We start from the raw sequence: 16224 nt of genomic DNA on the forward strand, positions 1-16224 counted from the left end.
CTGCCACATGGAATGACTTCCAGATCACTTCGCAAGATTCTACTTCTGTCTGGTTCATACAAACTGCCCATACAGAGCCAAGACTTATGTAAATTTGAGCCATTTTGTGGCAAAATATTGACCAAATTTTCATAAGAGCCTGTGTGCAGATCTTGCTAACTCTCAATCCCCCCCCCAAAAAAGAAAGTTGCTATAAGGATGAAGTAAGAATGCCTCTCTGCCTTAATCACCTCCAGATAGGCACTTATACGCAGTCTTTCTCCATCAATGCTCTAATCTCTTCATCCCTTTTATTTCCCAGAGCTCCTTGTTGACCCAAGAATCCTCTCCAGAGTTGTGGAAGGAAAGAAGCCACCCAGGAGTGTTTTCATCTTGAAGTCACAAGGGTTAACTAGGTGTTTGACAGAACTGACTGCAATTAGCAGAAAAATCTCCAAATGCCTATCATGACCCTAATGGATCTGGGGATTTAATAGAACCTTCCAACCAGCATAGATTCCAGGCAACTATTTGCCTCAGACAAACCAGTGAGTGATTTGAATACAGCAATGGACTCTCCATAATGTCCTCTATCTTCAAATCACATAATAAGATGTTCTAATAAAGGCTAGATCTGGAATAATGCCAATTACATGCCCAATACATGTGCTTAAGATAAACTAGTTCAAGTCTATGGTTGCCATGAATTTCCAGATTATCCTAGAAACCTAGCACAGACGTTCCACAAGATGGTGCCCTGGCAGGAGAAGCTGGGAGGACTCCAACCCCAGCCAGCCAGGAGATTTGGGTGGCCAAAAAATGATTGTTTTGCATAAACCATGTGATACATAAGAATTCCTAGACCTAGCTTGTGTTTACTACCCAATGTCACATAAAGGCATTTACAGCACACCACAGTACTTCTGAATGCCACCAAATCTCCCCTATCTTGGCATTCAAAGCAGATATAAACTCAAATGTGAGCAAGCAGATTTCAGAAAGGGTGATTTCTCTAGTTGCTGAACCAGGTTTTAGTAATACATGCTAGATCCATTTGTTCACTAATATGGACTTGGCATTTACTAGCAGCAACCAAAATCCAGGGCCTCCAGCAGTCTGTCCACCTGACCCTTGGAATAGGTTAAGTGGGTAACTAGCAGCCAACTGAAGGTAGTCTTTTCATTGGAATGACCCGTTTTTTCTGGTAAAACAGCATTCTTAATGCAAAAGTAATAAGATACTCTCCTCCAACAACCATGAGATGTGAAGCAACTCTCCAATTTGATGATGGATCATTGGTACTTTATTTGGGTGGTAGAGGGCAGACTGGGAAGGAAATTACACTACAGTCCCATAACTTAATCCTTTTGCATTACAAATGCTATTTTACCAGAAAAAGATGGGTCATTCCAAGGGAAAGGCTACCTTCACGTGGCTTCTGGTTATCAGCTGAACCTATTCCAAGGGCCAGGTGGCCAGACTGCTGGAGGTCCTGGATTTTGGTTGATGCTGGTGAACACTAAGTCCATATTAGTGAATAAAACAGAGTTTTCTCCCCAAATTTTGGTGGTACAATTTGGGGGGCTTTGGTGACCTATTATCCCTCTGCCCTTTTATAAGATACATTATAGTTGAATGAAAAAGGTAGCAATTATTTTAAGCTTGTTTTATAAAGTTTTAGGATTTACTACAAGTTGCTTTGAATTCAATGTCCTTATAGAAGTAGAGGGAATGAAGATATAAGAAATGTTCCTCATCTTGAGGAAACAACACTGTCATCAATCAGGGTTCCATCCAGCTATCTTCCATACAACAGGTGAATGCATTTTTGAGAGTTTTGGCTAAGAAATTTGATGTTTTAAAAAATATTTTTTCAACTTTGCATAATGAATATATGAATATTTGTACAAAAACACTGTCCCTAAATTAGATAAACTTAATCTTTAAAGTATCTAGGCATAACAGACAATGAGCTTAAGCTCTTATCAATGAGATATTGGAATAAATTGCATACCTTAAATCCCAGAAGAAGAATAAACCAAAATTCAGAATAGAGAGATTTACAGACGTATCCATATTTCAATATGCAACTCAAGCATTTGTCAGTGACCTGCCGAAGATTGAAATATATAGCTAAGAATCTCTTAGTTTGCAAAATGTTGAAAATCCTAACACTTTATTTCCATTTTCCTATCATAGAATTTAATTCTAAGATGTTGTTAAAAGAAATAAATTAAAAACTTGGAAAGGAACAGAGGTGGGGGGAGTTACTTGGAGAGCGTCAGTAGTAGCCTCTCAATAGTTTGTGCACCAATGTTAAGTGCACTTTTCTGATAAGGTTTTAGAATGTTATGAAAACAGTCTTCTTGAAGAGAACAATTGGCCTTGTCTGAAGGCACGTTTACTTACAGTTTTAACAACTTTATTTTATTCATTCATTTCATTCATTTATTAGATTTTTATACCGCCCTTCTCCCGAAGGACTCAGGGCGGTGTACAGGCAAATAAAAACAGACTAGACAATAACCTATAAAATGCAGAATTAAAAAACTTATTATACTTGCCTAAAATTTTAAAATATATAAAAATTAAAACCCCGTTTAAAATTAATAATAAAACTATACAATCCGTAAAATTTAAGCCAGCCCAGCGAATAAAAGATCGTCTTCAGTTCGCGAAAGGTCCAAGGTCAGGTATTTGGCGTAAACCCGGGGGAAGTTCGTTCCAGAGTGTGGGAGCCCCCACAGAGAAGGACCTTCCCCTGGGGGCCGCCAGCCGACATTGCTTGGCGGACGGCACCCTGAGAAGTCCCTCTCTGTGAGGGCGTACGGGTCGGTGGGAGGCATATGGTAACAGTAGGCGGTCCCGTAAGTACCCAGGCCCTAAGCCATGGAGCGCTTTAAAGGTCATAACCAAAACCTTAAAGTGCACCCGAAAAGCGACAGGTAGCCAGTGCAGTCTGCGCAGGAGGGGTGTTACATGGGAGGTACGAGACCCTCCCTCTATCACCCGCGCAGCTGCATTCTGGACTAGCTGAAGCCTTCGGGCGCACCTTAAGGGGAGCCCCATGTAGAGAGCATTACAATAATCCAAGCGAGAGGTAACGAGTGCATGAGTGACTGTGCACAAGGCATCCCGATCAAGGAAGGGGCGCAACTGCCGAACCAGGCGAACCTGGTGGAAGGCCCCCCTGGAGACGGCCGTCAAATGATCTTCAAACGACAGCCGCTCATCCAGGAGGACACCTAAGTTGCGCACCCTATCCTTTGGGGCCAATAACTCGCCTCCAACAGTCAGCTGCAGCTGCAGCTGACTGAATCGAGATGCCGGCATCCACAGCCACTCCGTCTTGGAGGGATTGAGCTTGAGCCTGTTTCTCCCCATCCAGACCCGTCGGCTTCCAAGCACCGGGACAGCACTTGACAACTTCATTGGGGTGACCTGGGGTGGAGAAGTACAACTGAGTGTCATCAGCGTACTGATGGTACTTCACCCCAAAGGCACTGATGATCTCAACCAACGGCTTCATGTAGATGTTGAACAGAAGGGGCGAGAGAATCGTACCCTGCGGCACCCCACAAGTGAGGGCCCTCGCGGTCGACCTCTGCCCCCCTGCCAACACCGTCTGCGACCGGTCGGAGAGATAGGAGGAGAACCACCGATAAACGGTGCCTCCCACTCCCAATCCCCCCAGCCGGCGCAGCAAGATACCATGGTCGATGGTATCAAAAGCCGCTGAGAGATCTAATAGGACCAGGGCAGAGGAATAACCCCTGTCCCTGGCCCTCCAGAGATCATCCACCAATGCGACCAAAGCTGTCTCCGTGCTGTAACCGGGTCGGAAGCCGGACTGGAACGGGTCTAGATAGACGGATTCTTCCAGGTATTGGGGTAGCTGACGCGCCACAGCACTCTCTACAACCTTCGCAACAAAGCGAAGGTTGGAGACTAACGATAGTTCCCCAAAATAGCCGGGTCCAAAGAGGGCTTCTTAAGGAGGGGTCTCACCACCGCCTCTTTCAAGGCGGCAGGGAAAACCCCTTCCAACAAAGAAGCATTTATAATCCTCTGGAGCCAGCCTCGTGTCACCTCCTGAGTAGCCAGCACCAGCCAGGAAGGACACGGATCCAATAAACATGTAGTGGCGGAGCCTCCCAACAACCTGTCCACGCCTCGGAGCCACAGGGTCAAACCCATCCCAAACAGGCTCAACAAGACGTGCCTCCTCTCCTCGCTTGATCATCCCAATTTGGTCCAGACCATCCCGGAGCTGAGCGATTTTGTCGTATAGATAACCACTAAACTCCTCGGCACGCCCCTGTAACGGGTCATCCCGCACCTCCTGATGAAGGAGGAGCGGGTCACCAAACAGGGCGGCCGGGCGGTTATCTGCCGGCGCAATGAGGGTGGAGGCGTGGGCGCCTCGCCTCCCTCATTGCCACTAGGTAGGTCCTGGAATAGGACCTAACTAGTGTCCGGTCAGCTTCGGAACGACTGGACCTCCAAGTGCTCTCTAGGCGTCTTCTCCGGCGTTTCATCTCTCTCAGCCCCTCGGAGAACCAAGGGGCCGGTCGAGATCTGCGCCGGGTCAGAGGCCGCAAAGGCACGACACGGTCCAAGGCCCCAGCCGCGCCTGTTCCCAGGCCGCAACTAGTTCCTCAGTCGTGCCGGGCCAGATCCTCAGGAATGGCCCAAGCTCCGTCAGGAACCTCTCAGGGTCCATCAGGCGCCTGGGACGGAACCAACGTAGAGGCTCCGTCTCCCTGCGATGGTGGGCGGCGGTTCGGAAGTCTAGGCGAAGGAGAAAATGATCAGACCATGACATTGGTTCTGTTACTAAATCGTCTAATATCAGATCATTTAACCACTGACCAGAGATATAAATCAGATCCAGCGTGCCTCCCCCCATGTGCGTAGGGCCATCATTTACTCGTATCAGGTCCAAGGCCGTCATGGAAGCCTGGAACTCCCGAGCTGCAGTCGATGATAAGCCAACTGATGGCAGTTGAAATCCCCCATAACTATAAGTTTGGGGGTCTCAACTGCCACAGTGGCCAATAACTCCAGCAGCTCGGGCAGGGCTGTGGTCACGCAGCAAGGAGCCAGGTACGCGATCAACAAGCCCAACTGATTCCTATGGCCCCACCTCACATAAAGGGATTCACAGCCGGCAATCTGAGGAACAGTGGCCTCCCTCGGCTCTAGATCTTCCTTAATGACAACCGCCACCCCTCCACCCCTCCCCTGGGCCCTCGGCTGATGGAATGCTCGGAAACCTGGGGGGCATAGTTCAACGAGGGGGACCCCCCCCTCTGGCCCCAACCAGGTCTCCGTAATGCCCATAAGGTCCGCGGCCTCCCCCTGAATAAGATCACAGATCAAGGGGGCTTTATTTACCACGGACCGGGCATTACATAACATCAGCCGAAGATCCAGGCTCTGAGGATCACGGCCGCCCGAGGAACGGGTAGGGACTAAGGGGCCGGAGCACGTGATCGCTTTTAGACATCGCACACGTGCTCCCCAAACTCGATACGGCCCCCCCCCTCCGCCATATCTGCCTCTCCCACTTACCGTACAGATTGAACCACCCTCTAATCCTGGAACAAACCCCTCCCCCCCTGCCTTCAGACCAGATGTAGTAATGCCGCGAACTGGCACCGGGACTGGATCTCTCCCCGACGGGTTCTCCCCCCCACCCGTCTTATCCCTCCCCCCCTTTAAAAAACCCTTGTTTAAAAATCTATTTAAAAAACCCCATACATTCTTCTTAGCAGCATGCCACCTCTCTGGGTCCCAAAACCCTTCGTTGAGGTAGGCCCTCGATAACTTGGAGGGCCATTCCTGCAGCGGGGAACCCGCAGTTGTAATAGGTCGGTGGACGAATATCTCATGAAAATGTCAAGTTCAAGGCAGCAGAAAGTGTACATCCCAAGCCGGCATAGATGTTAAGCAAGTTCTAGGCCCGCAGACTTAGCCACTTCATCCCTATCCTCATCACAGACGGAGAGAGGGGGCTGAAATGCCAAACCCACAATCCGTTGAAATCCGGGGAACATAACCGGCCCAAGTCCAGATGATCCAGGAAACAGCCAAGGGGACCAGAGGTCCGGCCAAATCCAATGGCCTCCCTCCTAATAGTTGGTACAGTAATATCCTCCTTGGTTGCCGACCGCTAAGATGACATAATGTCCCTCGGAGACCCGGGCTCACTCCGTCCTGAGGAAGGGGCTTGTACAGTTCAGTGGTCAGATGGAAAGCCACACGTAATACCATTGCCGCTAATGTTGTCACTGCCGCCGTTCCTATGGCCGCCATTATTCACGCTGGATCTATGTTAAGTTCATGATCCAGCCTGCCGCAGATGAAAATCCTGAGCATGCCGCCAGTGATGAAAAGAACCTAGGCCATTAATAGATGTTACGGCTAGGCCTAGCCAGGAGTCAGCTGGGGCGATCTTGAGCCCTCAAGACCCCACGCCCGCACGGCCCACCACACTGCCACCGCATTATGCGCGGCCAGGGATCAAACCAGGGCCTGTCCGGGCGGCTACCCCACCCCGAGATGGCCGCCGCCATCTGCTGACTCACCGGTCGGTGGAAATGCGGCTCAAGGTCTTGCCGCTGCTCGAAACTGCGGCAGGGGGTAAGCAGGCCCGAAAGTCAGCTGGGGGGAAACGGCCGATCTTCGGGCCCTCCAGAGCTCCGGCCCGGACGGCCCACCACACTGCCGCCAGCATTCTGCTCGCGGCCGGGAATCTCCAAGCCAGTCCGGGACGGCCGCCCCACCCCCAAAATGGCCGCCGCCATTATCCGCTGCTTGCCCAAGGACTCCGACCCCGCTCTCGGCAGCCGAGAGACCACCGAGGTCCAAAGACCTCGCTCTCGACTGCCGGTGTGTTGCCCGACCTGGGGCCGAAGTCCATGCAGCCCGGCAAGCGGCACAGCGGCATCACGGCCGGGAGCACCGGCCGCTGCCCTCACGAGCCTCAGAACGCCGCCACCGCCATTACACGCATGCGCAGAAGACTATATTGGATTTTATGGATGGTTTTTATAATATTATTTTATTTCATATTTATTTATTTATTTTATTTGTCAACAAATACAAGAAAACAAGTAACAGAGTAGACACAGACATGGACACATGAAAAAAATTTGGCACAAAAAAAAGTTTATAAATTGGCAAAACATAGCCATAAACACATAGAATGATTACATATAATTGGGAACAATAGGACAGGGATGGTAAGCCCGCTGGTGCGTTTATTTACATTTGTTATAAACTACCTAGAATCAGAAAAGGAAGCAGCATATAAATTTTGGCATAGTAATTAATTTGTCAGCCCAAATTTGTCTAATCCTTTCCTGCTTCCCTTTCAAGTCAATGGACTCCTAGTCATTCTTATCCTGTTGAATATTGAATTCATCTTGCTTCATGTTTACCTAACAGTTTTGTCTAATCTGAAAATAGCTAATCCCTATTTCACAAGGTTCAACTTTTATAGGTCTATATAAACTACAGGGTTTTGTAACAGGTTATAACATTCTTTTCACTCTTTTCCAAGCAGCTTTCACATCCTCTTTCATGTTCTTCCATTCATTCTTTTGGATACAAATGTATCATCTTTCTTTCATTCACTCATTTTTAAATCATAAACAATCAAATCAATTGAGACAACTTTATTCCAGCCACAGATCAACATTTTGTAAAATTGCTGTAAGATGTTACAAAATACTAATTAAAAAGCATAAGTATTTCTAAAATCTTAGAAATGAGCAAAATCTATAAAAATGAATGTATTAATACCATAATGCAGGCAATACATAATACCATATGCAGGCAATACAATACTAAGAAATCTAAATATTAAAGCTATTTTGTGAAGAAAAGATTGAAATGCTGTGTACTAAGTACTGAACTACTGAGCATATATTGAGGCAGAAGGCTAGTAGGAGAGAACTTGTCTAGCATGTTATAGAATTATTTCCACTTTAAGCAGAATCTTAGTTTCTGGCTGAGCCATCAGGTTCATTGAAGTGCTTGAAATTATTTTCCAGAAAAGGTGCATTTCTATCTTTCGTAGCTTAAAAAAGTTATTCCTAATTGTATGTATATAGCATGTGTAAAAAATTGATTTTTTTATTCAGTTTTATAACTTCTTTTAAGATCAAATAGCTGATTCCTGAATGGGACAGTTACTGAATTTGTAACGTTTGAAACTTATTATCAGATCTACCATAGTTTGCATGCAATTCTAGTCTAGGGTTTCTGCCTAAGACAAAAGCCCACAAGGTGCAAATGTGTTAATAATGAACTCCAGAGGTCAGAACATTATATTGGCTAATGCTCCTGAAGTGCCCATAGAGCTCAAGGGACCTATCCAAGGCCATCTAAGCCTAAGGCTGGACCCAGTGTCACTGTCCCAAACCTTGATGGGAATATCCAAAGAAGTCAAAAGAGGATTAAGGCCCACGTGAAGAGACAGTGGCAAATGATCCCTATCCAGCAACAATCTAATTTTAAAGATGTTAATAGACTAAAAACATTGTATGAAATTAAACTGTACTAGATGGAACCTTGTATAGTGGACTTCTCACTAGTGCCAAATCCGGCTTTTAAATCGCTTACCAATGTAAAACCAGTGTTAGGATAATCCCAAATAAATTGGGACAGATAATTCTCCAGTTTGTCCCATCCAGAAAGCAATCTGTGAGAGGAAAGTTAGACATTTATAATTAAAACACCATGCCTGAGTCCACTGACTCTAGAAGCTATTGCTGGGTATTCACATGACTCCAATTATATGGTCAGGTTCAAAAGGTTATTTGATATGAGTGTACAGATGCATAGTCACTTGTGGCACTTGCAATGGTATGTGGCAATGACTTTGGGACACAGGGGAAAAGATTCTGTCTAGGGGATAGTCAGATAAGACAGGGCATAGTCCACAGTTGTATAATGGGCAGATTAAGAAGCTCAGAAGTTTTCAGGCAGTAAAGGAGATGGCGGGAGAGTTGTACTTTCAGGCTTACAAGATTCTGTTATTGTAGCCTTACATTAAAATAGAATTAGCTCCTCTGGTCTATATTTTTCATCTGATCTTCCTGGGACTGGCACACCAGGGACAGCATTAACAGAATGCACTTACTAACCTTGTAGTTCTGGGGGCTCTAGAAAACCAAATTTCCTGCTTTACTTTCCCTTGGACCAGTTTCATGGCTTGGGCAAGCCCTTCAATTTTAAATAATATCTGTTTACCTTTAGTCATCATGCTGTAAGAGATAATCGGTTCCCTTTCAAAAGTACCAAGCAATATTTTCTTTGTGTTGGTGAAACATTTATCTATACTTCCTGGTGTCAAGGTTAGAGATAAGACAGAAGAAACCTGGCAACTGTCCAAGGTAGAGGAAGCATTTTGGAGTGTATGAGCTGATGTAATGTTATTTAGAAAGGTTCTCACATTTTGGTATTGTTGGTTTGCTAAAAAAACAACAACTGAATCACTGTCTGGCAATTATAGTTCAATTTAATATGAACAAAGGTCAATGGAATGAAGCTTAGAAAAAAAGGACAGTCTTATGGAAATTCATCTTCCCACAGTTATACTGTTATTACAAAAAGCCAGAACTTACCGTATTTTATTATAGTGTTGTAAACTCATTTAGGTGAGATGGGCAGTATAGAAATTTAATAAATAAATAAATGTTCATATTGATATATCAGGTTTCTTTTATTATCTGAGCTTAAGGGAACACAATATTTGGTGTTTACTGGCTGCTTATTAATTAGAGGGTTGGGAATCATTTGTGTTTTTCTTGAGAGAATCCTTTAAAGACATCAAAGTTTTTCTTCAGATTCTCACTTTTTACAGAAATAATCAAATAGTTAAAAGGCAATATATTCTTCAGAATATCCAACGTGCAAAGGATCCATAATTTTCATTACAGAGAAGAAAATTTGACATTTAATCCAATTGCTGGGAGAGTACTTTGTAACTGCTTACTGGAGATTGGCCTAAGTAGAAAACTTTTGAAATGAAGAACTCATTACTCTACAGTTGTTTTGTTGCTTTGACTGGTTTCAAAGGTCCAGAGGTGGTTCTGTATTGTTGTTTTCCTACCAATAGTGTCAGATGCTTTTAAGTTGCAGGTCAGGAGGGTTTGGTGATCGCGTACCTGGCTCCTTGCTGCGTGACCACAGCCCTGCCTGAGCTGTTGGAGGTACTTGCTGCTGTGGCGGTTGAGACCCCCAGACTTATAGTCATGGGGGATTTTAACCTGCCATCAGTTGGCTTGTCATCGACAGCAGCTCGGGAGTTCCTGGCTTCCATGACGGCCTTGGACCTGATTCGAGTAAATGATGGCCCTACGCACACGGGGGGAGGCACGCTGGATCTGATTTATATCTCTGGACAGTGGTTAAATGATCTGGTGTTAGATGATTTAGTAACAGAACCAATGTCATGGTCGGATCATTTTCTCCTTCGCCTAGACTTCCGAACCGCCATTCACCACCGCAGGGAGACGGAACCTATACGGTGGTTCCGTCCCAGGAAGAAGAAAGGTGGATGATCTCTGGAGGGCCAGGTGGATGATCTCTGGAGGGCCAGGGACAGGGGTTATTCCTCTGCCCTGGTCCTATTAGACCTCTCAGCGGCGTTCGATACCATCGACCATGGTATCTTGCTGCGCCGGTTGGGGGGATTGGGAGTGGGAGGCACCGTATATCGGTGGTTCTCCTCCTATCTCTCCGACCGGTCGCAGACGGTGTTGACAGGGGGGCAGAGGTCGACCGCGAGGTGCCTCACTTGTGGGGTCCCACAGGGGTCGATTCTCTCGCCCCTGCTGTTCAACATCTACATGAAGCCGTTGGGTGAGATCATCAGTGGTTTCGGGGTGAGATACCAGCAGTACGCTGATGACACCCAGCTGTACTTTTCCACCCCGGATGAAGTTGTTGAAGTGCTGTCCCGGTGTTTGGAAGCCGTATGGGTCTGGATGGGGAGAAACAGGCTCAAGCTTCACCACTCCAGGAGGGGGTGGCTGTGGATGCCGGCATCCCGATTCAGTCAGCTGCAGGCGCAGCTGGCTGTCGGAGGCGAGTTATTGGCCCCAAAGGATAGGGTGCGCAACTTAGGTGTCCTCCTGGATGATCGGCTGTCGCTTGAAGATCATTTGACGGCCGCTCCAGGAGGGCCTTCCACCAGGTTCGCCTGGTTCGCAGTTGCGCCTTCCTTGATCGGGATGCCTTATGCACAGTCACTCATGCGCCTGCTACCTCTCGCTTGGATTACTGTAATGCTCTCTACATGGGGCTCCTTGAAGTGCACTCGGAGGCTTCAGTTAGTCCAGAATGCAGCTGCGCTGGTGATAGAGGAGCTACGTAGCTCCCATGTAACACCGCTCCTGCGCAGACTGCACTGGCTGCCTGTGGCCTTCCGAGTGCACTTTAAGGTGTTGGTTACGACCTTTAAAGCGCCCATGGCTTAGGACCTGGGTACTTACGGGACCGCCTGCTGTTACCACACGCCTCCCACCGACCCGCACGCTCCCATAGAGAGGACTTCTCAGGGTGCCGTCCGCCAAACAATGCCGGCTGGCGGCCCCAGGAAGAAGAAAGGTGGATGATCTCTGGAGGGCCAGGTGGATGATCTCTGGAGGGCCAGGGACAGGGGTTATTCCTCTGCCCTGGTCCTATTAGACCTCTCAGCGGTGTTCGATACCATCGACCATGGTATCTTGCTGCGCCGGTTGGGGGGATTGGGAGTGGGAGGCACCGTATATCGGTGGTTCTCCTCCTATCTCTCCGACCGGTCGCAGACGGTGTTGACAGGGGGGCAGAGGTCGACCGCGAGGTGCCTCACTTGTGGGGTCCCACAGGGGTCGATTCTCTCGCCCCTGCTGTTCAACATCTACATGAAGCCGTTGGGTGAGATCATCAGTGGTTTCGGGGTGAGATACCAGCAGTACGCTGATGACACCCAGCTGTACTTTTCCACCCCGGGCCACCCCAATGAAGTTGTTGAAGTGCTGTCCCGGTGTTTGGAAGCCGTACGGGTCTGGATGGGGAGAAACAGGCTCAAGCTTAATCCCTCCAAGACGGAGTGGCTGTGGATGCCGGCATCCCGATTCAGTCAGCTGCAGCCGCAGCTGGCTGTCGGAGGCGAGTTATTGGCCCCAAAGGATAGGGTGCGCAACTTAGGTGTCCTCCTGGATGATCGGCTGTCGTTTGAAGATCATTTGACGGCCGTCTCCAGGAGGGCCTTCCACCAGGTTCGCCTGGTTCGGCAGTTGCGCCCCTTCCTTGATCGGGATGCCTTATGCACAGTCACTCATGCGCTCGTTACCTCTCGCTTGGATTACTGTAATGCTCTCTACATGGGGCTCCCCTTGAAGTGCACTCGGAGGCTTCAGTTAGTCCAGAATGCAGCTGCGCGGGTGATAGAGGGAGCTCCACGTAGCTCCCATGTAACGCCGCTCCTGCGCAGACTGCACTGGCTGCCTGTGGCCTTCCGAGTGCACTTTAAGGTGTTGGTTACGACCTTTAAAGCGCTCCATGGCTTAGGACCTGGGTACTTACGGGACTGCCTGCTGTTACCACACGCCTCCCACCGACCCGTACGCTCCCATAGAGAGGGACTTCTCAGGGTGCCGTCCGCCAAACAATGCCGGCTGGCGGCCCCCAGGGCAAGGGCCTTCTCTGTGGGGGCTCCCACACTCTGGAACGAGCTTCCCCCAGTTTACGTCAAATACCTGACCTTCGGACATTCCGTCATGAACTGAAGACACATCTCTTTATCCGCGCGGAGCTGGCTTAAATTGGATTTTTTAATGTGAAATTTTATTAATTTTTAAACGGGGTTTTTAGTTTACGGTAATTTTAATTTCAGGCTAATTTAAATAAGTTTTTTAAATGGTATTTTAACCTGTATATTGTATTGTTGGTTTTATCTTGCCTGTACACCGCCCTGAGTCCTTCGGGAGAAGGGCGGTATAAAAATCAAATAAATAATAATAATAAAATAATAATAATAATAAGGAGTTTAAATTTATAAAATAGATAAAATCTTAAGAGAAATTTAGATAAGGTAAAATAGGATTTCAAGAATAAGAAAACAATAACAAAAGCCGAATAAAATGAAAATATCTCCAGAGATAGCTAAAGAAGCTGCTAGTCCAACACCATTTTGTGCGGGGTGGGGTGGGGAGCGAAGCAATAATACTTTCCACTTCATTCCTTTTCCACATAGATGCATGAACAGATTTTTGTTTAAATCATGCATTCAAACCCAAAAGTCCTTTTTCTCATTTACAGTCACAAATCTCATTCATTCTTGGGTCTACAAATGGCATATTGACTTAATTTTTTTGTATTATCTAGTTTTGTCATAGCATCCATTCGTATCTTCTGAGTTTAGTTCTTTCATTATCATTCACTGGAGTACAGCAATGCAACTATGACCAACCAAAAGATTCCTTCTTTCTAATACTCACAAGAACCTAGGTGACACCAATTTATTATTCATAATTAAAGATAAACCTACTCTTTCCTACATGTATTCAACCTCACTCCACTAGACCCGACTACCTACATTCAGATCTATTATATTCTCTCCCTTTCTTCACTATTTGTCATTCATACTCCTTATCATTTACTTGTCTTACTATGTGCTAGTGATTTCTGTAATTTGTTATTAAATGCACAGACAGAGAAAAACAAAACTAAGTGCTGCACCTTTCATTTCAAAACGAAGCATTCTATGGAGGAAGTATTGTATCTTTTCTAGGCCAATTATCTTCAATAGTTACATAATGTTGTTAAAATCATTCATTGGATTTTACAAAGCTCAAAACTGGAAAAGGGAAAAAACCTTTTTTTTTTTGCTTTCTGTCTGCCATTGGAAATCCTCACAAAGAGATAAATAGATATCTAAGCGCATTCCCTGGTTTCTTCCTCACTACATTCAAGAATACAACTAGTCCTTCATCAAGCAAGATCATATGGCTGCTACTGAGTTTTTCTGAGCTTGAGTTCAAGTAGTACACAGCATAAATTGTTCTTGCAGTTGGAGGGGATTCGCTGGGATTATGCAATAGTGATTACCAGTAAGTACCACCAGGTCAGGTTTAACTCTTAGTGATCTCATAGATATTCTCCATGAACTCAGTAATGACAGAAAAACCGATGTAAATATTAAGATCCAGAAAGTTTTCTGGGCATTTTCTTATACAACTGCTTCACAGATTCTAAAATTCCAGTTTAACATTCAAATTATTTTTCTCATGACTCCAATGAATCCTTTGGTTCTGCAAATCTTGGCTTACAGCTGAGAGAAATTATATTTCATAATTCATAATTAATTTATTTTGGAGATGTGCAGAGATTCAGTTTACTATACATATACTATACATTCTATATACTATACTATACATTCATTCCTAGCAATTGAATTTCTTCACAATCCCAAGCTTAAGAATGCAAGGTTCATTATTAAAAGTAAGCCTACTTGGACCTTTCTCCTTGAACATTTGATGGGACAAACTTATAGGTTTGTTTCCTGGCACATGTAGAATTTGATGGTTAATTAATTTTGCAATTGTTCTGGGGAAGAGTATTTTCAAAATAGGGATACTTGATCCAGTATCAAGTATCCAAAAGATTCTCACCTCCTATAGCCTGTAACCTTTTTCCTGTACTGTTTCAAATGTTTTTTTTTCCTGAGAGTAGTAATGATCTATGTGCCTTTTTAAAATCTCAATGCCTTTTATACTACTTAAAAGAGAATTCTTATGAACTTATAATTCTGTGAATGGGGCTTCCATGGAGATATAGCAAACTGAGGAAGGTGAGTAGACAAGTTCCTTGGAACCTCTCCAATAAAGATTGCCCATGTATACTCCAGACAGCTGTTCCTCATGAAGTTTTCCACCGGTTTGAGAACCAGGGGATGATGGGATCAGTCACCTTGCTGACAATCACAGTGGCACTTTTTAAATGCAAGTTTAAGTTCAAACCTCACTCTCTAATCACTTTTGGAAATTGCCTATTGATTATCTTAAAGCTATTAGAGACCTTTGGAACGACAAGTTTGAAAGTCTTCATCAGATGAATTTATCTTCAACCCTGAACCAAAAAAATTAATTAAGTTGTGAACTTAAAAAAATTAAAAATAAACAACAAAAACCTACATATGTTTTTGGTCTAGATAAGTTATAAATGGATTAAGAGTCCAAATAAATTTGGGATGTTTTTAATCTAAAGTTTTGGAATTTATTGTAAAAATTAACAACTTCTCCTCGGAAGCAGTTTTATTTTGACTATTCTAGTATTGCAAGTTATAACAAAAGTGATGATTTTAGAAACTGAATATCAGAGGTTACTAAAGATTTTAAACAGAATACAAGCCTGATGTTAGCTAATACATAAAATAAATAAAATGTGGTATATTCTTAACTCTGTGTATGTGTACATGTCTTGCAGTTAATCTCTGGTCTGCTTTGTCAACTTTTAACTCAGAAATCATCCATGAATGACTTGCATTAATTATGTTCAGAGATGCTTCACATATGCATGGGGAGCAGAAATATCCTATTTTTATAGTAACAGACAATGTGTACATTTTCCATCATGATTCAAAACAAAAAGATTAACATTTATTATTTGATATTCAGTCCTCTAATTTGAATCTTTCTCTGTCTTACCTTCACATCTGCATTAAGATTTTGGAGACACTGGACTGGGTCCAAGAAGATCCATATTAAGAGCAGGATAATATCAGCCAGAACTAACAGTGATAACCTCACCAGCAGCTGAAAATCTTTGATAATCTGCAATGCAAATATTCAATATGTCCATTTCATGAGGTAGTCATAATTTCTTTACAAAAAATGTGATATTTTTCTTTAGATTTGACAACTATCAGACTGATTATTTCTTTAGTAATTCAGTCTGCTTAAAAACCAATGTGAATTGTTCACCTCTCTGAAGCCCTCCTTCCAAATCCAGTCCCCCTCAAGGTCAACAATCTGATGGTGCCACTTTCTTTCTATACAGAATTATAGAAGTTAGAAATATAGAGTGATCTAGTATAATGGGATAAAATAGAATTAACACATTCAAAATATAGGATTAATAACAATAGCAAAAGCTGATGCAAGCATAACTACTCTCTCCCAAGGGAAAATATAAAGTACAGCAGTAAAACTTGTTAAGTCAAGCAAGCCTTTGCAAAGGAACAGCAAA

General features: G+C 44.7%; 1 protein-coding gene across 1 annotated transcript in view; it reads right to left on the minus strand.

The window, feature by feature from the left end:
• Positions 1-16224, minus strand: part of GPR156 (G protein-coupled receptor 156) — a 68235-nt gene that overhangs the window by 7432 nt on the left and 44579 nt on the right. The window contains exons 7-8 of the mRNA XM_058168003.1: positions 15684-15809; positions 1994-2089 (exon numbers count right to left, since the gene is read on the minus strand). Of these exons, the coding sequence (XP_058023986.1) occupies positions 1994-2089; positions 15684-15809 (222 nt within the window). The remainder of the gene's footprint in view (positions 1-1993; positions 2090-15683; positions 15810-16224) is intronic.

The sequence above is a fragment of the Ahaetulla prasina genome, chromosome 2, assembly GCF_028640845.1.
Source record: "Ahaetulla prasina isolate Xishuangbanna chromosome 2, ASM2864084v1, whole genome shotgun sequence".
NCBI classification, from domain to species: domain Eukaryota; kingdom Metazoa; phylum Chordata; class Lepidosauria; order Squamata; family Colubridae; genus Ahaetulla; species Ahaetulla prasina.